Here is a 25,276-nt window from a genome sequence, read left to right as displayed (position 1 = left end):
TGCTCTCACTGGAATGCCGACTGATGGAATGTTTATCTTCCCATTTGGGTGAAAAACTATTCATACCGTAATCCTCAGGAGAGTTTTTTCCGTGTCTTTCTCGCCATCTCCGGATCTAAGTTAAATGTCAAAGTTAACCAGCTTCTTGGTTTACGGCCACACATCCTTCTACTATCTAGATGAGTGATTTATAATCTCTAATTAACTTTCACCAACTCACTGGCAATGCAGCAGCTCATCGGCTCAATACACTGCGCTAGTTTGCGCTCTGTGATCAAGGTACAGCTAAAAATAGTTTGCCTGCGTTAATATAGCTAACACTTGGTTAATATCCAGGTCACAAGATGTAAATAGAGTATTGTTGGCATTTTTGTAATGCTTTTTTAAAAAGCTTTATGGGAGAAATTGTCCTCCCATTAGCTGCATTGTAAACCACCTTGTACAAGCCATATTTTACGACCTAGACTGCGGTAAAAAAAAGGAACACATGCGCATTTTTGTCTTAAATAGGGATTGTGAATGATAGGCAACATTTTAAATGTTTTTCCACCCTTCCAAACTTGTCACCCACAATAAATCAAAGAAAATGTACCGTCTCATTTGTCTTGTCTGAAGATGCACTGGAGATTGCCTGTTTTAATTTGAGCTTATTAAAGATTTCCTCATTCAGCTGGGGACAACACAGGTTACAAAAAAATATCAATAATGAACTCTGCTTTACAAACTAAAATAGTGCTCAAGGTAAAGATAATGCAGAACAACAAATAACACCTCACCTCATTCACAATTTCCATCCTTAGGTTGGTAATGATTTTTCTCACGATGCCAAACGTGTACAAGATGCTCACAATGGCTGTAGAAACTTGGTTTGCATTCTTACAACTTAGGCACTCAGCAGCCACCCATTTACTGTAGAGGTCCGTCATGGTGACAACATACTTGTTTCCTCTGGATGTTTCTTGCAGTGGGCCGATCAGATCCAAATAAACGACCTCCCAAGGCTGTTTCACCTGAGAAATTCATATTACTTTCAATTTGCAAACTATCTTTTATTGTTCTCATTCACAGAATGATTTTTTTTAAAGCAGCTACCTTCATGGATTGCAAAATTGGAGTTTTGGTCTTGATGGGGACGCTCAAATGGCAATGCTGACATCGGGTCACCTAGGAGAAAGGTTATAAGGTGATAACTTTTACTGCACAATATTATTTCAATGTTTTCTTTTATTTTTATTTCAGTGGGAAACATGTATTTCAGCGCCACTAGAACTGGTTGACAGAGCGGTTGTCAACATAAGCGAAACTGGCCATTACTTGCACATTTATTGGTTACTCTGTCTAGAGACATAAGGAGAATTTGCTTAAAATTTTGTTGACATGATTTTGCATTATTTGTGCATTGTTTTGTTTTATACAATACATAAAACTCATCTTAAAAAAATAAAATTATAATAAAAAAATAAAAATAATATTTCTAATGCTGGCTGAAGATCTAAAAAATGTATACATAAATGGGTGAATTGTTTTAGTTGTTGTGGTAGAATCCATAACAATTCAATAAGGGAATTATGTGGTTGCAGTGCAAAAACAAAAAATCCACAAAAATAAGGTAAAAAACACATGAACACAAAAGGGAAACATCAACACAAAGGAAATAAAAGAAAATAAAAGAGCACCGAGCTGATACAACCAGATGGCACTTTAGTGAAAAATGAGCAATAAATAATACATAAGATAAAGCGCAATACGATTGCACTACTTATTGACACACAAAACAAAAACACAATTTCAACACCCACATACAGAATACAATACAATAGAAAGTCTTTAGTGTCATTATCCACAGTATAATGAGATTTGAAGAGCAGCTCTGTAAGTGCACACATAATTAGCACAATAAAGTATAAATACAACGTATAAAACAGTGTAACAGTACAAAAACACAAACAGGTAAACAGAGAAGTGGCAGTTTGTGCCTGAAGGATCAGTGCAACAATACAGCTTCCATTAATGCAAATGTGCATTGAGTACAGCGATAGCTTTGGGGAAGAAGCTGTCCCTGAGTCTCTTTGTTTTGGCTCGTATGGACGTGAAGCGCCTGGCAGAGGGCAACAGGTTAAAAAAGATGGGAGCCAGAGTGAGTTGTGTCGCTTAACGCTAGCTCCGAACCCTCAGTCTCTTCATCCGCACTGCCTTCTGTCTCTTCAAGCGGACTCCGGTGTGGCAGAGAGCCAGTCAGTAGCTGGTTTCCGGTGCCAACATGGCCACGACCAAAACTCCCCCGAATTGGATCCAAGAGTTCACAAAAAGCATTAAAAAGCACCGCAGAAGTTACGAAACTGCCACCTCATGTAGCGCAGTCCGAGGCAAGGTGATGTGTAAGGGGGGGTGCTGAAATCTCTCTCAGTCTCAGTCTCAAGTCATATAGATTATTGTAACGGCCTGCTTTCTGGTCTTCCTAAGAAGGTTATTGTTATTGCACCATTCCAACTACTCCAAAATTCAACGGCATGTGTCCCGACGAAGACCAGAAGGCGGGCTCACATTACACCAGTTTTAAAATCTCTGTATTGGCTCCCCGTTTGTTTCAGGATACATTTTAAGGTTATTTTTATGGTTTATTCATGTTTTTCTTATCTTTCAGATTTGCTTTTACCCTACTAAACTTCTCGGGCCCTGAGATCCTCCGGCACTCATCTCATAATTATTCTAAAAGTCAGGACACAAAGTCACAGGATGGCATCTTCCCACTATATGGCCTCGGTCTATGGAACAGCTGGCCGGAGGACCTCAGGGCTGCAGAGAATGCTCATGTTTTTAAGGGCAGGCTTAAGACCCACCTTTTTTATTTGGCTTTTACCTAATATGTATTAATGTTATTGAAGTCATTTGTACTTCACTTTTTATCTTATTAGTTATGCAAGATTTTAATTAGTTCTATTTATTTATTATGTTTACTGTATATTTATTTTTTATATTTTTTTTATCTTCACATGTTTTACCTTTGTTTCTAGTCATTGTTCTTACTATTTTACAGGTTTTATTATTTTTACTTTTCAGCGTTCCTCAGCCATTTGCATCAGGGGTTATCGGTCGTGCTATGGGGGCGCTTTGTGTCAGTGTCCTAGTGGCCATGGTCTGATGACCTCCTGGTGCAGATGGCTCCTCTGATAGTGTTTACTCACATGTCTCCTCTGTACTCAACCATGCATTAATTTGTTCATATATGTGCATATGTGTGTATGTGTGTGTGTTTGTGTTTGGCATTTGTGTGCGTGCATGCGTGTGTGAGTTTACGATAATGGGGAATCTGGGTCATCCGGGTATTGTTTTTAAGAATAGAATAGAATAGAATAGAATATATCTTTATTGTCATTGTACATTGTACAACGAAATTGCAATCGTTTAAGTCTGAAAAGCACCTTGCGTTGCATTTCTTTTATTGATTTGAGAGTCAAGGGATTGTAGTATTACCATTTTTACACAAGCCTCCTGTCAGGTGGCAGCACTGCTCGACTTAATCAACAGGCTCAACCAGGAAATATGACCATGTATATTGGTTCCCTCTATTAGTTGTGGTAAAACATGTTGGCATACATGAAATGCAGATATATTTTTAAGTTTTAGAATCATAAGACCAGTACATCTTATATAGTGGGGCGGGCAACTCATAGAGTGGTTTGTAGAGATAAACCAGGGGTCGGCAACCCAAATGTTGAAAGTGCCATTTTAGACCAAAAATACAAGAAAAAATTCTGTCTGAAGCCACAACAATTATAAGTTATTATGAAGGCAATACATGATGTAAGTGTCTATATTAGCCTACATTCAAAATGACTACGTGTCGCAGGCTGACGCAAATCTTCGTTAACGACAGGCTGTCTTTTTCTAATGGATTTATTACAATCTTTGCAAGCTGGGTAACGTTTGCAGTGGTCTATACACAAAACAATTATCAGAAATGCAGCCAATATTACATACAGATAATGTGTCATGAGACATACAAATATAAATTGAGTAAAGGAAATGAAATGAGCTCAAATATACCTACAAACGGGGCATAATGATGCAATATGTACATACATCTAGCCTATATAGCATGTTAGCATCGATTAGCTTGCATCATGCACTGACCAAATATGCCTGATTAGCACTATAACAAGTCAATAACATCAACAAAGCTCACCTTTGTGCATTCATTTACAGCATAAAAAGTTTGATGGACAAAATGAGGCCAAGAAGGAGTGGCATAAAACACGTCTTTCTGTGGCACTGTCAGAGAAAGTTGTGCATGTAAACAAACAACAGGTCCGCCGAAAATAGCAAGACAAAACGGTGCTCGCCAATTACTCTCATCAGTGAAGCATGTTTAATATAAACAGTGGGATTTCTAACAATTTTCAAGGTTTGTGTCATGTTTGTCCTTCTACATAAACCATATTAAAACAAAAAATATATTTTTTCCAACATCTTTTTACATGTTCATACATTTTTGAAAAAGCTCCAGGGAGCCACTAGGGCGGCACTAAAGAGCAGCATGCGGCTCTAGAGCCACGTCGGGTTGCCGACCCCCGAGGTAAACATATAAAAAAAATATAATCAAGTTCTCAATTGTAATTCAATGCAGAGGAGGCACATGGCGTATGACCAATAGTCACATTTGAGATTGTGCATGGATACTTGGACTTCACCTACAAAAACGAACTATTTGAGAAATCAGACTTACTTATTAATGCATGGAAACGTAGTGACACCCTGTCTCGGTAGGGGATACAGAATATTTCAGGGATACAGATACAGTATTTCGCACGACACGCACTGCCAACAACCCCAATGTGGAATAAAGACAAGACATCCTCTTCTATAGATAGCTAGGACTATTACAAAGATCATAGACATGACAAAAAAAACACAAATTAGAAAAGTAACTTACCCACTGGATGACGTCATTGTTTATAGTGGCCCAGTAGTAACCAGCAATGACTCTGTTGCGAGTACCTCTTATCCCACAGTGGTTGCCTGCATTATTATGACACTCTTCCAGTACACGTTGTTTCTCATCCTCGCTCAGTACCACAAGACGCATGTATTGTTTGCTCGGTCCTGTGTAGAATAAACGCTCATCTGAAGCACACAAAAAGAACATAACTCGTAAACTATATCCTTACCCCGGAATACTTTGTCAAACTTTATCCAGCTCCTACCTTTAATTAAAAACCTTGAGCTGGCACGGCGTATCCCGGCACGATCTGTTCTTTGCACGTTTGCAGGAAAAACACCTGTCAAAATGTATCCATGCATACTTTTATAGAACTCAAAGTGTTTCATGTTGAAAGTACTAGAAGTATCGCAGTACTGCAGCACATCAGGAAGGGAAGGCGATCTGGTAACAATGGCGGATTACTAACTGAGGTATGGGTGGGCGGATCGATCCAAATATCGACTGCATAATATCAAAGGGAGTATCTATGGAAGCATTATTGTAGTATTAATATGTACTATGGAGTCAATATAGCGTAATCAGACCGACCATTTCCGATTCTCTTTTCATACGTATCTGCATTTTTGTTAAGTTTGGTTATATAGAAACTTCGTTATTAAAAAAATAAAAAAGCTAGATGACCTTGAATATTTTCAAGTAGAAAATACTGCAGGTCATGCATGTAACTACTGCTCTGTAATTTAGGTAATTTTATTTTCAGATTTTTCCTACAATTTTTGTACTTTGTTTTGCTGTGATTATATTAATCATACATAAATTAAAGACAAACTATTTCAATAAAAAAATGTCTAGTTAAAAAAAGTATTGGTTTCAATATATGCTATTGCCCACCCCTGAACTGTGGATTAAGGCGGAAGTTACGTCATACACATTGCAAAAAAAAAAGACACAATGTTGCGTTTGCTGGCCTGGGAAAATACTGGAGCGTATTTAAATGGTCTTTTTCATTTCGTTACGTGACATTTTAAGGATATTTACTGTCCAATGAATACATTTACATGTTGCTTATTGTCATTACATACGGCTCAATGTCCAAATGAATACATTTGCCTACAATATGACAACACATTTTTTGTTTAACACCTGCAAGAACTATAGCTGTTTTCTAAGACTTAGTTTAAACGTTTTCTATTCTCAATGCATTTTCTTCCCGATTTGTTGTAGCGAAATAAACGTACTGTGTGGATGATTTAAATGCTTTAAAATGTTGAGAAATTGCTGTTCCGACGCTAAAGTATAAATTGAATGCAACATTGCACTCACATGACTTAGTCAGCTGACAAAAGTCGTTTCCTTCCCACCTAAGCGTCGATTTGCTCAGTCATTGTTGTGTTCCTGATTTGTAACTTTACGGACTCTACAATGAGGAGTGTTTACTTGTTTCTTTTCTCGGCGTTAGCCCTGACGAACGACGCCATTGTAAGGTAAGAAACACGTTGTTAGGCACCGCCACTTAATGAAAATAATTCAAATTTATGCTAGCTATTTCCTTTTTAAAAAAAGACCAAACCGCTGACTTTTTGTGTGTGCCTAAATTATATGGCCGAATTGTTCAAATATATTTCCCCGTTCTAATACTAACACTCAACACAATTTCCAGCAAACGTTGTACTTGGAATATACTTTAGACATCCGTCATATACTTTAGATATGCTTAACAAAATTCAATAAGAGCGTACGAGTTGGATAAAAAGTAGTAGGTAGACCACATCTTATATAATTCTACCCCGTTTAACCTGTATTTTACTGATAAAACAGTCACATCATAACTTTTACATAGTCACTTTCACAATATTTGCAAAATTTGCATTTTTCTTAAATTTTGTCATTTCAATGTCGTTCACCTCCTGTGTGAAAAAAAATAAAACATAAGCAAATTGAAGTATGAAAAAAATGCCAGATGGTATTAGGAAAAGTGAGGATTGAAAATATAAAGGCTAAATACAGTATAAAGGTAATTTGAAAAGCTAATGTTTATAAATAGATCATTAATAATTAGAGGTGTTAAATAAAGACAAAGTCAATCAAAAACATTGAGGATAAATGTTAAAATACTGGAGTAAACATTTTGAAAATCACACAATTAAAGTATTGTATATGAATGTATGTAATGTAATGTAATGTGTATTAATTAAGCAATAAATAATTGGTGATGAAAAAGGAATGAGATGTATTTGACATCAATGTAACTTTGTTGTTACTGTCGATTTTAGATTGGCAAGCTGTATTGCATCTTTATGTCAAGTTGTGTGTTTTAGTCAAAATATTGTCAGTCATTTTTATTGTCAAATTTTCAACAAGTGCTGGACATACATGACGATTTGGAGAAAAAAAATGTTTATCTTAACCACGGTGTGAGTTAACTGGGAAAAATTAAAATAGTAATCAAAATACACATTTTTTATTTCCAAAAATCACAGGATAATATGTACAAAAGTGTGCAATTTGCAAAAAGATTTGCATTTTGATAAAAGAAAAGCAACCACAAATTACTATTTGTCCATGTCCTTGATGTACCATTGTTGGTATATTCATTATTCCTACATTGTTGATACAAATTATTGTTACAGTGTAATAATTATTGTTACCTGTGGTAATGCCACTATGATACAACATTTGTATTATAATCCTTGAACAAAGTAAGAGTGAAACTCATGTGAACAATCACTGAATGGAGAACTGGGGGTGGGATTAAATAAATTATCTTCTTCCCACTCCCTTTCAGGCAAAACTGGACAATCATGCATTACATACATTACCTTTTGCACTATATTAATTTATATTATTATGTGTTGTCAACTTTGTACTTTTTTATGTCATTGCCTGAAATAAATGGAAAAAAAAAAAAGTATTTGATAAACAAGTATTTTGGTTTCCTCCTGGTCTCCATTTAACATAATGGAGATTTTGCAGTTGACACTCCAAGTGCCTTAAATTTTTCTCTGCTTCTTCAAGAAGGTGCGCTTTCATGGCGATGTCCGAGTTGATTTTAAATGAGTCGCAATTCTTACTTGTAAATATTCCAATTCGATTCAAAAGATAAAAAATCGTTTTCATCTGTCCTGTCCAGACACTCAAGCAAATCATACTGTTGATCTAAACGTCCATATCTGTTGTACAGATTTACTTTAGAAAAGAGAAGTGTGGGATACTTCTCTTGTTGCCTTATTTGTATTTGACATTAAATGTTTGGTTAGAATTTTATCAAACAAAACCAGTTTTCTTTTAAGTAATATATACATTTATCAGAGCTGTTATCTATTTTATGGAGGAATGAAGTTAATCATAGAACTTGCACCCAATATTATTAAAAAAGTATTGATTTTTAATCGAGAATAGATTGTGAATCGAATCATTACCCCTAAGAATCGAATCGTGTGGTGCCCAAAGATTCACAGCGCTACTATCCACCAAGCGACTTTAGACGACCAAGCTCCAGCGCATACCTTTTTCGAAAAAAAAGGGTAAAAAATAAGGATTTGTATATAATGCGATCTCGGGAATAACGTGATCGGTATTTTATGGACCCCACTGACCGCGATATATGGAACTTTAAGTATAGTCACATGTTTATGGATGTAAAGTAAGCATTTGTTCCTTTCAGCAGCACCACCGTTCTTTTTTATTAAGCTGTCTGGTGGAATTTTTTTTTTTTTGCTAGATGTTTGAATACATTTATTCATGCTGTTTACATCGCCATCCCCGCCCCTTTTAATTGCAGAAAGTTAGCTACCCTGTCTGTTTTCAGTTCCCCATATAGGGCATGTGTGTAATGTGCAGCATAGTCACACTCTTATTCTTCATGCCAATGTACTGTTCAAATAATCAATTTAATCTTGACGGTCATGCAGAGCTAGAGCTGAGTTCTGCACGTGATCTTTGCATGGCCACTGCGGTCATCTTTCAAGCTACATTTTTAGGAGCTCTACTATTGTGTTACAAGCTTTTATTAGATGCACCACAAAACGTGACACTGGTTGGCAGGTGTTTTTCAACTATCACTTATTTACTTGCAGTCAAATTAATAAATTGGTATTGAGAATGTTGCATGATTTAATAATTTGCAACATCTCTGCGTTGAATTTGCATGCTCTCCTCGTGTTAGGTTAATTAAATAATCTAAATTGCTCACCGTTGTGCGTGTGAATGGTTGTTTGTCTATACCCCTCTTGGACTGGCTGACTGGCGTCGGCATAACCAAAACCATATAATAGCCACCGCTTAAACGTTAACTAGTGACTTTGAGACAAATGGAGAATAGGTGATAATAAAATATTTTTAACCTTTTGGCAAGTTGTTGGCATGGTTTTCTTCCATTTGTGCATATTTGTATTTTTTTGTCTGAAATACCAAATTGAGAGTTGTTCCTTGTTTGGAGTTGAGCTGCTGCATCAACAAGCCCTTAAGTTGCAACATGTGATAAAGGATGTTATATGTGAGATAAGTGTTGTAGGTCAGTAGGTCAAAACTTAACCAATTTGTTTATACTACTGGACTGAAAAAAAACACTTGTTTTTCTTCTGATGCAGGATTTCATTAAAAAAGTTCCGCTCCATCAGGCGTGAGTTGACAGACTCGGGTAAAAGTGCAGAGGAGCTCCAGGTCAACAGGCACTCGCTTAAGTACAACTTTGGCTTCCCCTCCAGCAATGCACCCACTCCAGAGACCCTAAAGAACTACCTTGATGTGGGTATCTACTTATGTTCTCCTTATGCAGCTAAAAATAACTTTAAAGATGCTGATATCAGTCCAATTTAGCTTAATAGATGCTAAGCTATCTGAACTCAGCATCTTGGCGTTTTGTTATTCATTGGTGTTAGCAAATAAGTGTAGTATCAAATAATATACCTTTTATTAATAATGAGTCATATTTGTATACACAATAAGTGGTGAGCTGAAAATGACGCTGCGCTGTACTTTCGGCACCCCTGCGCTTAGGAAATGTGTACTTCCTTGTTTGTGCCCGTAAAGAAAACATAGTTTTTAAACATGTGTGTTCTGGTTTTAAAAGTTATTTGGGATCGGTTGATTCTCAAGCAAAACATGAGCCAACTATGGACAGAGTCAACATTTTATATGAAATCAATAGAAACACTCCAAAATAATCCACAAAGTCAAACCCCATGAATAAAAGCGTGTCATGTTATAAATGCAATTGCTCTGCCATGCGATACATAGAGTAAAGGACAATTACATTCTTTTAGATTAGATAGAGCAAAGGACAATTACGGTACATTCTTTTAGTTTCGTTGTTTTGTTTAAGATAAAAATCTGATGTCATCAAGCACTAATCTAATCCATGTGATTAGCTGCATAATAAATCCACATGCACCAACAAATCGGAAATAAAATCACGTGAACATGTGACTTATTTCCTAAATACCGTATTTTTTGGACTATAAGGCGCACTTAAATTCCTTTTTAATTTTCTCAAAAAACGACTCTGCGCCTTATGTATTAATTCTGGTTGTGCTTACCGACCTCAAAGCTTTTTTATTTGGTACATGGTGTAATGATAAGTGTGACCAGTCACACATAAGACATACGTGAAGACTGCAATATCACGCCAGTAAACAACACCAAAACTTTAAATGTTCCATTGAGAATATAGAACATTATACATGGCGCTCAAAAATCTGTCAAAATGTTTTAGTACGACTTTGGTAAGCTATGAAGCCTCACCGCTTGATGGATTGTCGGCACATTACGGCAATCGTAGTCAGACGTACTGTGCTTCAACATTCGAGTATCATTATGGTGTGTGCATAAGGACCGCAAAATGGCACCCATTAGCAGACATATTATCTGGCGTTTTGTTTCGCAATATTATGCAAAACCAACTTTTCTTACTTTCTGGTACCTGCAGACGTGTATTTGGGATCTTCATAAATCCTGAAAATGTGCGCACGTCCGCCATTGTAGTCCGACATCGTAGTTGATAAGCTTCTTTTTTTTCTCTACCTTCTTGTTATGAGGCATTCATCCTCCGCTTTTGCCATTTCTAATATAAATTAGCGTACAGTTCTAACTTATATCTGTCAGTAGACTCGCTATGAAAGCGCTAAAAACCACTGGTGTAGTGGGTTTACATAATTCAAACACGGAGATTTAGGATTAGATCTTCTGGTTCGACAGTTTTTCACGGGACACATTTCCGGTGGTGTTGTTGCACTAGTCACTAGCCATGGATGAGGAGATGCTGCTTCATTATTGATTTAAGTAAAGTCTGAATGTCATTAAAACAATCTTTTGACACTTCTTCCACTCCCGTTCTTGCACGCTACACCGGTACAACAAAGATGATTGGGAGAAGACACTGTCGAAGTAGAGCCACGTAAATACGACCGCCCTCAAAACGGCGCATCCTGATGCGACTGTCAGAAAGCAATTTGAAGATGGTCTGTAAAACATAATCTATGCAACTTTTTGACCAAAAAACACCATTAAATGGTATATAGACCACAAGGAAGTGTTATAAAGTGAGAAAAAAATCATAATATGACCACTTTAGTGCGCCTTTTGTATGAAAATAGACCTGATTAGACCCGTTCATCAGCAGTGCGCCTTATAATCCTATGCGCCCTATGGTCCGGAAAATACGGTAGTTACAATTTTGTAAAAATATTTTACTTCGTTGCATCACAAACACAAAGACTCACACTGCATTGTAACATGTCCTTCCGGGACCTTCCATTAGGCCATTAGACGTCTCTTTTTAAAGAAGAACAAGACAACGAAAATTATAACACAAGTGATTAATCACAAAAAAATATCACATTAATCATGTATAAATGCAGATTTATCAGGCAATTTATTTTGACCGTACATGCTCCTTTACCTTAACCGCGGACGGTTGCCTGAAAGGCAGTGCAGCTGTTATAAAGTCAGTGATCAGGTCAGTATAAAGATGAGTGGGGACACTGACTTGCGGAACCAAAAGCAAGTTTAAAATGCCATCTTAAAAGGGGAACTGCACTGTTTTAGGAATATTTCCCATCATTCACAATCCCAATGTAAGACAAGCACACATGTTTTTTTTTTAATGCATTCAAACTGGTGAATAAACGCTAGCAAAAGTCAGCTAACAATTAAGCAAACGGGAGTTGCTCTATTTCACATATTAAGGGCTCTTAAAACATATACAAAAGCCTCCATCAATGTTTTATATATGCTGTAAGTATATATGTAATATAGTAGCAAGCACATTCATAATAACATGTAATATTTCCGTATTTTTCTCATTTTAGGTATATACATTTTTAGAGACGCATCACAACGTTCGCGTTTTCCCTCAACAACACTACGAATCATGAGAGACAACAAAAACTACTTTGGGGCAAACAATGATCCAGAGCCTTACATTTTTTAGCCTGAATATAAGGAGGATGAGTTTGGGGGGCCCTTATTTATAATCTAGAATTAACTTTCACCAGCGCAGAGGCGATGCAGCAGCTCACCGGCTCAATATGTCAATGTAGCAGCATAAGCTCGTTAGCTCTCTGTGATCACGGCGCTGCTAAAAATAATTTGTCTGTGTTACCGCTTACAACAGTATCGCTAATACTTGGTCAATATTCAGGTCACAACAAGTAAATTTAATACTGTTGGTGGTTTTTAGAGGGCGTTATTGGCGGAATAGTGTACTCCAATTAGCTCCATTAGCCACCACTAACTTGCCATATTTTACGACTTAAAATGCAAAAACAAATACAAATATGTGATATTGTCTTACATAAGGATTGTGAATGATAGGCAAAATAAATAAAAGTGTTGTTCCCCTAAAGCAAAACAGGTGTTTGAGGCAAGAATACTATGAGCACATCTACAAACTGGACGATACTCGCGACAATGTTGTCAACAAAAGTACGGAGAGGTTAAGCAACGCTTTTGTTACAACTGCGATTAATCGTAATTATTCCAATTTCCAAATTCAAAAGTGTGATTATTCAGATTTTGAATAAATAATTTATGACAGCACTAAATATTACTATTAAAAGTAATGAAATGTCCCAGATTATGGCGCTCTTGTCTCCAAATAAGAAAAAAATGTGGTTGAGGTTTTTTGCACAAATTCTTGTGATTTCAGTTCCTCAGTACAGGCGTTTAAGATGTTTCTATAAAATTCCTTTTGTTGTCAATTTCTCCAGGCTCAGTATTATGGTGACATCAGCCTGGGTACCCCCCCTCAGCCCTTCACTGTGGTTTTTGACACTGGTTCCTCCAACCTGTGGGTTCCTTCTGTCCACTGTTCCTTGCTTGACATTGCCTGCTGTAAGTCCTTTAATCACAAACACATTCTAAAGAAGGATTTCTTTCAAGACCGTAACATATAATTTTCTTTTTTTTTTTTTTTTTTTTAGTGCTGCACCACAAATATAATTCTGCCAAGTCCAGCACGTATGTGAAGAATGGCACTTCCTTTGCTATCCAGTACGGAAGTGGCAGTTTGTCGGGCTACCTCAGTCAGGACACGTGCGCCGTAAGCACCGCAAAAGCTGCACGTCACAGAAAATGATTTTGAATCAAACTCTTTAGCATGTGTGCTCTCTTTCATAGATTGGAGACATATCTGTGCAGAACCAACTCTTTGGGGAAGCAATCAAGCAACCTGGGGTGGCATTTATTGCTGCCAAGTTTGATGGGATCCTCGGTATGGCTTACCCACGCATCTCTGTTGATGGCGTGGCGCCCGTCTTTGACAACATCATGCGCCAGAAAAAGGTTGAGAAGAATGAGTTCTCTTTCTATCTGAACAGGTGGGAAACATTTTCTAAAGTAATGGATGAGTTTTTCCTGTATAGTGATGTTTTGTATGACCACACTTAGGCTGTGTTAAGTATACTAAGTACACACTGCATACTTACTGGAAATGACCATCGCAATATTTATCTGTTTTCTCTTCCTCTCTCGTTTTTAGTTGTGAATTGCAACCACTCGTGTTAGTCTCTCCCCTTCTGCTGTGTAGCCAACAACATTTGCTATAATTACAGCAAAGGTGTCCAAATCTTAACCATTGAAGGCTGCATACTGAAAATTGAAGGATGCGGTCCCACTTTTGTGCTCTTTTACCTTTTTTAAGTTATTTAAAAGTACTAAAATCAATCCAAAGTAGGCCAATACATCCAGTGTTTCCCACACGATTGCAATCTAGTGATGGGTAAATCACTAGATTGCCTGTATTGACAATGGACTGATACTGTGTTGGTGTTTCATAATTGCACCTGCTGCTAGATTAAAAAAGTCACTATATTAGACCTGCAAATAAGATTAATAGTTAGTTATCATATTGTTTTAATTTTTTCAATGAATAGCTGTGCAAAAAGGAATACGAAACGTGTAACTCTGGTCAATGCGCCAAATAGTATACAGGTAAATAAATGTACATTATTTGGCACTAAAACATCAGAATCCCATACTTCCGAAGTGTTCCTTTTCCCCAGTTTAATTAAAAGTGATGATGGCGATGAAAGTGCGTTACGCCACTCTTTCGACTACTTATAGCATGAGCTGTCACTCGTGAGCCAAAAGTAGCACAGTTTGGGAAATTCAGTCAAATGACACACCATCTGTATGGGTCACATTTGTTTTCTTAAAGTAACACACATCGAGTTGTCGAGCGACACAATGCATATATGTTTTTGTATCGTTTGACCCATTACTACTGCAATCTATTTGTGGTGGTTTGGGAGGTAATGGCATAATCGTCCTATTATACTTGGCTATGATGCATTTGTATATAAAAAGAGTCAAACCAGGAAATGCAAAATAACATGTCAACTTTTGTGTTGTTGAACGGTGTAAGTCAGAAGGTTAAAACATGTTGTATCACGTAAGAAGCACAGTTATAAAGAAAGGAACAGTAGTGGCTGTGTTGTACATGTAACAACAATCTCCTGTAATGCGCTCATGTCTGGGCCATGAAGATGCCTTTAAAGCCGTGCTGCCACAAGCCCAATAATACCAGTTTTGTTAACCGCTTCAGCCGCTTTCTTGCTTGTGAAGAAAAGGCCAAAACACACAGAAAAGCAAGTTTTTCAGAAAGGCAGCGGTTATGTTGCTGTACATCAGATATCTCCACATAAATACTAATCTCTCACAAACAAGTACCGGTAAACTATTGCTGTCCAATACATGTTTTTTTGTGCTTTTTTATGTCAAGCAAGACAGAGATGCCTGTGAGTGTTGTAAAGAGTGGTTTGTGCTTTCAGAGAAGACAAGAGGTTGTTTTTTTTTTATTAAAAAAAATAATAATTTAGAGGTCTGAATATTCGCTAAACATAGCAACAAAGTGTGTTGGTAACACTTTGATCCCTGATCTCTTCTGCTATGTCGTCTTATTCTTTGGCAGACCTGGGGTCTCTATAAAACTGCATGGAATTATGACTAAAAGTCTACGTAAGCCAGAAACCCCAAATCTACATACATACAAAAAAATCCAGACTTAAAAAACTTTAAGCAGGCACGCTTCCATGAAATCTTGTATTCACCATAAAATTTCAAATGCAAAGTAACTTATGAATACAGTGTGCATATTTAAAGGCCCTCCAAAACATGCATTAAGTTACGCCACACATGAATTGCTGTATTTCCAGACTAATAACTCACAAACATTGACACTATGATGACATTACCACCATGGCGATATTATTATTATTATTATTATTATTATTATTATTATTATTATCACAGGATTTCCGCGGGTCATTAAAAAGCATTAAGTCATTAAATAGATTGTACGTAAATAAAGGCCTTAAATGGCATTAAAAAGCAATAAGTTCAATGTCCAGAGGCACTGGCCAATAAGTCAATTCATGGAATATAAATGTACTTCATAACTTTGCCGTCATCGATAAGCTGTATGCCCGTGTGTTTCTTTTTATGTCCCCGGATTTCAAACTAGATACAGAAGTCCCACTCTGCATCGCTCTCAGCACTTGAGTGTGTTTATTAGACAGTAGAATTACATTAACAGAGTGAGCCTTTGTCAGTCATTCACAATCTATGTTTCGGTACGAGTAGGTGGGACAAACTTACAATTCTCTTACTCCTGTTTTCCTGTGTGTAGCAGTGGAAGCAACACTCACTTTAATAATGGAGCCAAGACTAATCATTTTAATAAAAAGGTCACTTTTTATTAAGTGACCTTTTTGCTTCAAAACCATGGGAGAAGAGTTTTTGTGAAGGTGGGCTGTGCGAACCAATCACAGCTCTTTTTCTAACTTTTATTTCAACAACCATATGACACACACAAATCAAACAATCAAAACATACAATTAAACATGTATCTCTACATGTTTTCAAAAAATATTTTTTCTCTATAGTTTTCAAGCGGTAATTAAAACATTTAAACAACTACCACGAGGAAAAGATAAACAAAAGAAACATGAAGTATGTGCAAGAGATAACAAAAGACAATAGAACAAAAAAAAACAAAAGCATCATATTACATTGTTTTTATTTAGTCTTTGAAGGACATGGTCTTTATCTTTTTGGATGTTGGAAGTTTCCATGACGTGTTTGTTTTCTTCGTCATCATTAGTGAGCACTGTTTAGAGCATGTCAATGGTAAACCCAGAGAAGCGTTCTGCAATGTCTGCAAAAAAAAAACTACAAACTTTGCTCAATGAGGATCAATGTGGTGGAATCACACATGCTATTAACTAATAACAAGTGTGTCATTAAAGGCAGGCAGCAGTTAAAAATATTACATATATTTGGTGTCACCAACAAAGCAACTTCTGCTGTATAAAATAAATGAAAATAGAACTCAATTGTCACATTAAACGTCTTGTGAGCTAATTCTAATTCACTATAAAGTAACAGTTAATGTAAACTTTTCAACTTTAACTATTATCATTGACAAATGTTTACAATTTTTTTCTATACAGAAAATTGTAATAAGCTCTTGACTATATTTAATAAATATCTGCAGTACAACATGAACATTACATTTATTTTAAGTGGCATTAAAAAGGCATTACAACTTAAATGAGACTTGCTGATACCTGCAGAAACCCTATATTTGTATTATTAGGACATTTTTAGATTTATAGGTTTGTGAATTACAACAAAACAAACAAGAAACATAGTGGAGCAACAGAACAATGACAACCTACTTATTGGCTCTGCGTCATATTTTGTAAATGTGCACTGCTACCACAGTGATCAATTTATTTATGCTCACCACTAATGTTGACAAACATATTTAATTTTACATTTAACATATGATATGGTAGTGGAAATGTTGTGTGGAAATGTTGTGTATGTGATGGAATGACATTATGAATGGAAAATGTAGAGTTTGTTGTGTTGGAAAACACAACGGTATAGCTCGGTTGGTAGAGTGGCCGTGCCAGCAACTTGAGGGCTGCAGGTTCGATCCCCGCTTCCGCCATCCTAGTCACTGCCATTGTGTCCTTGGGCAAGACACTTTACCCACCTGCTCCCAGTGCCACCCACACTGGTTTAAATGTAAGTTAGATATTGGGTTTCACAATGTAAAGCGCTTTGAGTCACTTGAGAAAAAGCGCTATATAAATGTAATTCACTTCAATTCACTTCACTTCACAACAATTTGTGCTCATATGTCACTTGTAGGAACCCAGACACTCAGCCTGGCGGCGAGCTGCTGCTCGGTGGAACGGACCCCAAGTACTACAGTGGCGAATTTAGCTACGTCAACGTAACCCGGCAGGCCTACTGGCAGATCCACATGGACGCGTGAGTGCATGAATCGGAATCCACACTAAAAGTGGCCCTAACCCTTATTTAAGTGTCCAAGTGTGAAAGTTTGAGGCCTCACTGCAGTAACTGTTCAGGTTGCAGGTGGGCAGCCAGTTGACTTTGTGTAAAGGCGGCTGTGAAGCCATCGTGGACAGTGGCACGTCTCTGATCACCGGCCCGGCTGCAGAGGTCAAGGCTCTGCAGAAGGCCATCGGGGCCATTCCGCTCATCCAGGGAGAGGTAAGACAATGGAAACATCAGGCATCAGATATATTTTGTTTATTAAATATAATGCAAGGAATATACAGTGGGACCCCGATTTATGAACTCAATTGGTTCTTGAACATTGTTCGTAAGTAGAAAAGTTTGAGGCAAATTTTTCCATTTAAAAAAAAAAAGTACATTGTTTTAAAAGAAAAATGAGCGTTGCTTTGCTTCTGAACCAAGTGGTATGTGTCATACACTGTATGTTCATATGTACGTATGATTATGCGTACGTGTTTGTACAACCACCGCTCATATGTGCGTATGATTATATGTCCACATGTCTGTACAACCAATGCTCAATACAAAAAACAATGTAAACATGAATAATGGGTACCAGCTTGACAAAAGTCTATATTTTAGTAATGGTTTATACACTTTCAACATAATATAAAGCGCTATACAGTACTGTATATCAAACAAACACAACAAAGTGGTGATGGATCAGCTTTCTATTTAATAACAAAGCCAAAGCAACAACTAGCTGAACTCCTCCTGTGTAGCCCTGCTGACACGCACACACTGTCACTAGCCCTGTGGTGCACTAAGTTTCAAATCACCAAACTCCTTAACTTTACCAACTTTGCCCGTTGGTGAATCTTCTTTGCAGGCAGCAGAAGGGGGCTTGGGGGGAGCAGCATCGACAATGCTGTGAATTCTTCCTGAATGTTTCAAACCACACATCGCTTGTCCATTGCTTTCTTTAGACTCAGCTAAAAAAATGTAGTAAAAAGGCTCAAAATCACACAAAGTGACTTGGCACAGTAGCAACCGACAGCACTGCTCTGACTGAATGAGCATGTAGATTGATCAGCCCGCTCACAATGGATGTGCTGCCGGGCACAAATAGCTGCACAATGAAACAAGATTCCTTTGTATTACAAATGTAAAGTCCAACTCAGCAATGTGGTTTGTTTGTTCCTGTGCATTTTATTTGGAAATTCACTTTAGCTTCTTAGATAAGAGAGCTTGTGTTTTGTAAATGTAAACTAATACTATTTTTGTTTTCAGTACATGGTGAACTGTGATAAGATCCCTTCTCTGCCTGTGATCACCTTCAATGTGGGCGGCCAGTCCTACAAACTCACTGGAGACCAGTATGTCCTGAAGGTGAGATGACATGGTTGGTCTTGTCCAGTAGGGGGCAGCAGAGGTTGTGTGCAGTTATAACAATACAACACTGTGAAGGAGAGTTCACCAGAAACAGTCTAGCCTTGTTTTATTCGGCCAAGTCATGAGCAGTCTGCTTTGTTATTCTGAGGGCTTACACAAATTGCACTTGTTTGTTCCTCAAGCTCTTTAGCAAGATTTATTACACACATTATTTAATACCAAAATAGCAACACTCAATGATTTCCTGTCTTTTGAAAATCCAGGAGAGCCAAGCTGGAAAGACCATTTGTCTGAGTGGTTTCATGGGTCTGGACATTCCTCCCCCAGCAGGGCCCCTGTGGATTCTGGGAGACGTTTTCATCGGCCAGTATTACACCGTCTTTGATCGAGAGAACAACAGGGTGGGCTTTGCCAAGTCCGTATGAGATGAATGTATGAATTACAGTACATGTTGCAGTGTGAAACTAAATCTGTACATTGGGCATTTGCTGTTGCTTTGCAATCAAACTATTTAGCAATAGAGTATGCACTCCATTGAAGAGGTTGGAGATTTCTTACTGAGTGAGAAACTAATGAGAGTTTATGTTGTGTAAGCTTAGCAGGCAAATTGTTCTTTTTTTTCTCCCTCTTTTGTGATCTTGTTTTCCTTTAAATCAGGGACTTGGATTTTAATTAGCATTTTAGGGTAAATTGACCCTCTACTACTGACTGGGATGTGTTTTAATGTAATTGGCCTAAATAAATACTATTCAAATAATCATGTGTGTACTCTTCTTTGCAAATATAATTAACAGGTGTTTGTTTCTAAGGCTAGCACACTTCTTTTGAGTTCACAAGTACATTCACACTGAGAATGAATATGGCATGCAGTGCTCTGTAAGCAGTGTTGGGACTAACGGCGTTATTTTCGGCGGTAACTACTAGTCTAACGCGTTATTTTTTATATTCAGTAACTCAGTTACCGTTACTACATGATGCGTTACTGTGTTATTTTACGTTATTTTTTATGTAGTATCGGCTAGAAAGTGAGAAGATCTGAGTGTGTTTTATTGGAGAGTTGCAGTGTTGTCAATCTGATTCTTCCTGTCTCACAAGCGGGAGAAGAGAGAGGCGAGCTGTGTGTGGGGGGGGGAGGGGGGGGGGATGTCTGTGTTTACTAACAAGACATCAAGGCGGAGCAGAAGTCGAGTTTCTTAACTTGGAGATATTCTCACTACTTTTGTCGAGCACAAAGGAAATAACATTTTAGTTAAATGTAAGTTGTGTCTTGGATCAAAGATCCTATCTACTGCCCAAAACAGCAAATCAAATCTGCTGAAACAGCTACAAAAGCAACATGCTTCGACAAAGTTAGTAAAGAGAAGACACACAGCGCCTGGATTTTAACGGAGGGACTGCTAGCCAGGACAACATTGATAGAGACATTGCAGCGTATGTGCTAGAAGACATGCAGGCTATTTCTACAGTGGAGTCAACCGATTTCAGGCAGCTGGACACAGTGGACAGTGAGTACATAAAAAAGGAAAGCAAGCTAAAGAAGACACTCCAAACGCTGCCTCTGCTCATCATTCAGCACTGAAGGTACACATACTTGTCAATTCTCTTATATACTCTTTCATTCTAGACTTCTAGAGTGTTTGATAATCACATCACTCTAAATGTATAGACTTTAAAGTTCACAAACATAAAGAGGGATTCTAGTGGGCCAGGCCAATTGTTCCTTATCTCTAAACTAAAACTGGGGAAATGTGTAGAGTGTTTTAGGCTTCAGTACAGTGTTGATCTCCTGAAAACATGATTTTATTTCACAATTCCTTGAGAGAAAAAAACGCCTGGTTAGGGACTGTAACTGGATATAGACCTGGTTACTGTATGTAACTGTATGTGTGCTGTATATAGTGACATGACATATAATCATGTCATGTGTGCCTTCCTCGGGTGAAGGCAAGTTTACAGCTGTGTTGTGTCATGTTGTTATTATGCGGTTTGTTATTTATGTATGTTATGTTGCAGCTATTTAAAATAGTTTTGTCAATTTGTTCTGGCCCAAAATAAATTGGCCCTTTGAAACATATCTTTGTCTTTGTGTGTTGTACGTAGACCACATTGCTTAGCAGAGTTCAGTGATGCAAATGCATGTCAAGTTGATCAACAGATTTTATTATTCTCCAGTGCAGGCTAAAAGGGCATTAATGGGAGCCTTAAAAAAATAAAAAATAAAGTAACTAAATAGTTACTTTTCACAGTAACACATTACTTTTTGGTGTAAGTAACTGAGTTACTTTTGAAATAAAGTAACTAGTAACTAACTATTTACTGGTTTTCAGTAACTAACCCAACACTGTCTGTAAGTACCCGGGTGCTGTTCTCATTAAGGCCAAAAATGGTGAGTGTGCAGTGATGGACACTTGCTAACTATACCTGCCAACGTTAATAGTCACCATCTTGGCTATGCAGAGGTGAAGCATAAACATATGTTTTACTTTTCTCTGTGTAAAGAAGTGTATAATACAGACTCCATGAGGCATGATGCAGTTGACCCCGATTTTTGTACACAAATTAAATGTATTATCATAATGTCATCCAGGAACGTTTTTTTAAGTTTTAGTTGTTTTACTTGCATGTAACACATTTGCCCAAAACTTGGTTACAGTTTTATCTAAAGTTGTTTCATGCTGTATTTTGATTTACAGGTGCAGACAATTGCACTACTTGGAGGCCAAAGGCTCTTTTGTGTCTTTTTACCCAAGTTTGCATTTTGAGTACCGTAATGGGTTTTGTACTTTCAATATTTATTATTATTTAATATATTTTTTAAATAATAAACGTTATCAGGTGCGTGGGTCGCCCAGCTGGGCACAATCAATTAATCTCCTTGAACTGTGTAAAACGGCGGCAGCCGTAAACGTGGGGGAGAACGTGGCGGAGAGAGTTGGAGAGCGAGTCGGAGAGAAGAGAGTTGGAGAGCGAGAAGCGGATGCTGAGCGCGAGAGGCAGAGAGCCCCAGGAAAACGACGACGTGTGAAGCTGAAAAGCAAGCGGAAGAGCGAGCAGGCACGCGGAAAAGCTGAAAAGCGACCCGACGAGAGACTCAGCTTTATTGAAAAATAAAGAAGTCAAAACCTGCTCGCAGAGATGTCTGTCCTTGATGGTCCTTGGAACCCGCACGACGGCTTGAGTCCTTCACAATCATTAACTTAGAATTTAATGGCAGCAACACATTGCAAAAAAGTTGGCACAGGGGCATTTTTACCACTGTGTTACATGGCCTTTCCTTTTAACAACACTCAGTAAACGTTTGGGGAACTGAGGATACCAATTTTTAAAGCTTTTCAGGTGGAATTCTTTCCCATTCTTGCTCGATGTACAGCTTTAGTTGTTCAACAGTCCGGGTCTCTGTTGTGGTATTTTAGGCTTCATAATGCGCCACACATTTTCAATGGGAGACAGGTCTGGACTACAGGCAGGCCAGTCTAGTACCCGCACTCTTTTACCACAAAGCCACGCTGTTGTAACACGTGGCTTGGCATTGTCTTGCTGAAATAAGCAGGGGCGTCCATGATAACATTGCTTGGATGGCAACATATGTTGTTCCAAAACCTGTAGTGAAGTGAAGTGAATTATATTTATATAGCGCTTTTCTCTAGTGACTCAAAGCGCTTTACATAGTGAAACCAATATCTAAGTTACATTTAAACCAGTGTGGGTGGCACTGGGAGCAGGTGGGTAAAGTGTCCAAAGACACAACGGCAGTGACTAGGATGGCGGAAGCGGGAATTGAACCTGGAACCCTCAAGTTGCTAGCACGGCCCGAGATATACCGCCTGTATGTACCTTTCAGCATTAATGGTGCCTTCACAGATGTGTAAGTTACCCATGCTTTGGGCACTAATACACCCCCATACCATCACAGATGCTGGCTTTCGAACTTGGCGCCTATAACAATACGGATTGTTCTTTTCCACTTTGTTACGGAGGACACGACGTCCACAGTTTCCAAAAACAATTTGAAATGTGGACTCGTCAGACCACAGAACACTTTTCCACTTTGCATCAGTCCGAAGCCGGCGGCGTTTCTGGGTGTTGTTGATAGATGGCTTTCGCTTTGCATAGTAGAGTTTTAACTTACACTTACAGATGTAGCGACAAACTGATGTCGGTTTTTGATGCAGTACCGCCTGAGGGATCAAAGATCACAGGCTTAGCTGCTTGCTTACGTGCAGTGATTTCTCCAGATTATCTGAACCTTTTGATGATATTACGGACCGCAGATGGTGAACTTCCTAAATTCCTTGCAATGGCTCGTTGAGAAATGTTGTTCTTAAACAATTTGCTCACACATTTGTTCACAAAGTGGTGACCCTCACCCCATCCTTGTTTGTGAATGACTGAGCATTTCATGGAGGCTGCTTTGATACCCAATTATGGCAGCCACCTGTTCCCAATTTGCCTGTTCACCTGTGGGATGTTCCAAATAAGTGTTTGATGAGCATTCCTCAACTTTCTCAGTCTTTTTTGCCACTTGTGCCAGCTTTTTTGAAACATGTTGCAGGCATCAAATTCCAAATGAGCTAATATTTGCAAAAAATAACAAAGTTTTCCAGTTCGAACATTAAATATCTTGTCTTTGCAGTCTATTCAATTGAATATAGGTTGAAAAGGATTTACAGATCATTGTATTCTGTTTTTATTTACCATTTACACAACGTGCCAACTTCACTGGTTTTGGGTTTTGTATATAGACTTGCAGTGTGTATATAAAACGTTGATGGGGAGTTTTAAAGTTGTTAGAGGGCTTTGAAGGCTCCAATATTGACTCCCATTAGCCACATCTTATAAATGTTTTTATAATTTTTAAAATCCTAAAAGAAAAGACGTGTGTTGCTGACCCATGGGCACGCAGCGGTTGAAGTAGAGGAATTTATTAGAGTTGTTTTTGCACTGTCACCATCTATCTATGTCAGTATGAGAAATAATTGAGCCTCGATGGAGAAATGTTCATCATCAGCTTTATGAAAGTGGATCAGAGGGTCAAGAGCCGTCAGCGAGTGTGGGGGTCAGTCATGGGGGGCTGACGTGATGCAGCCGGAAATGCTGAGTTGCTTGGTGTTTTTTGATGACTTTATACTGGAAATGAGGATGTGTTACTAAACAAACCACTTCTCATGATGTCACTGATTCTTATGATTTGTTCCTTCTTCTTTGAAGACTTTCAGTCTGACATAATAGTCAGCAAGTTGAGCATGAGAAAGCAAACCGTTTCAAAGGAGCAGATTAAAAAACATCCTTGATGTAGTGGATGGGGGTCAGGAAATGTTTGATTTATATGACTTTTATTTTTTATATAGTATTATAGATTTTTTATATTCCCCCCTGCAGATTTTTCCAAAAATGGAAAAATAAATAAATAGAATAAACATTAACATTGATCCAACACAGTGTACTGGAGTTTAGAAATAGCAGTGGCATGGCCAGCTATACTCACCCTACCTTGCAGGTTTAAAATTCATATATAATTAAATGTACAAATGATAATCACATGTACTTTTACCTGAAATAAATTAATGACATTTATTAAAACATTCATATATTTAATTCCAATTATAATTATCCATCCATCTTCAACCGCTTATACGGAATCGGGTAACGGAGACAACAGCTCCAGCAGAGACCCCCAGACTTCCCTCTCCAGAGCAACATTAGCAACTTCCTTCTGGGGGATCCCGAAGCGTTCCCAGGCCAGAGAGGAGATGTAATCCCCCCATTTGGTCCCTGGCCTGCCCCGGGGTCTCTCCCCAGTGGGACGTGCAACGAGGACCTCCCGAGGGAGACGCTCGCGAGGCATCCCCACGAGATGCCCGAACCACCTAAGCTGGCTCCTTTCCAAGCGAAGGAGCAGCGGCTCTACTCCGAGTCTCTCTCGGGTGACTGAACTTCTCATCCTATCTCTAAGGGAGATGCCAGCCACCCTTCTGAGGAAACTCATTTCGGCTGCTCGTACCCGCGATCTTAATCTTTCGGTCATTACCCACACTTCATGACCATAGGTGAGAGTAGGAATGTAGATAGCTCGGTATGTATGTAGAGAGCTTTGCCTTTTGGCTCAGCTCTCGTTTCGTCACAACAGTGCGGCAGAGAGACTGCAATACTGTCCCAGCTGCTCCGATTCTCCGG

The 25,276-nt window shown here is 38.2% G+C and overlaps 1 protein-coding gene across 1 annotated transcript; it reads left to right on the top strand.

Annotated features, from left to right (window-relative positions):
* Window positions 1-6,270: 6,270 nt before the first annotated feature.
* ctsd (cathepsin D) lies at window positions 6,271-19,859 on the top strand. Its single transcript, XM_062030459.1, has 9 exons — window positions 6,271-6,426; window positions 9,532-9,688; window positions 13,150-13,273; window positions 13,363-13,481; window positions 13,559-13,758; window positions 17,600-17,722; window positions 17,821-17,965; window positions 19,001-19,099; window positions 19,366-19,859. Exons 1-9 carry the CDS (start codon window positions 6,365-6,367, stop codon window positions 19,525-19,527), a joined length of 1,191 nt encoding a protein of 396 aa, XP_061886443.1. The 5' UTR covers window positions 6,271-6,364; the 3' UTR covers window positions 19,528-19,859.
* Window positions 19,860-25,276: the final 5,417 nt, after the last annotated feature.

This window comes from Entelurus aequoreus, linkage group LG02, assembly GCF_033978785.1.
Source record: "Entelurus aequoreus isolate RoL-2023_Sb linkage group LG02, RoL_Eaeq_v1.1, whole genome shotgun sequence".
Taxonomy (NCBI): Eukaryota; Metazoa; Chordata; class Actinopteri; order Syngnathiformes; family Syngnathidae; genus Entelurus; species Entelurus aequoreus.
Note: the sequence above shows the minus strand (reverse complement) of the source record. Positions and strands in the feature narration are given on the sequence as shown.

Bases quoted from the DNA above. Each gene is read 5' to 3' on its own strand.
- ctsd (XM_062030459.1), top strand. From the start codon at position 6,365: ATGAGGAGTGTTTACTTGTTTCTTTTCTCGGCGTTAGCCCTGACGAAC. The intron at 9,689-13,149 runs GTGGGTATCTAC...CAATTTCTCCAG, and splicing joins CCCTAAAGAACTACCTTGAT to GCTCAGTATTATGGTGACAT. The intron at 19,100-19,365 runs GTGAGATGACAT...TTGAAAATCCAG, and splicing joins GAGACCAGTATGTCCTGAAG to GAGAGCCAAGCTGGAAAGAC.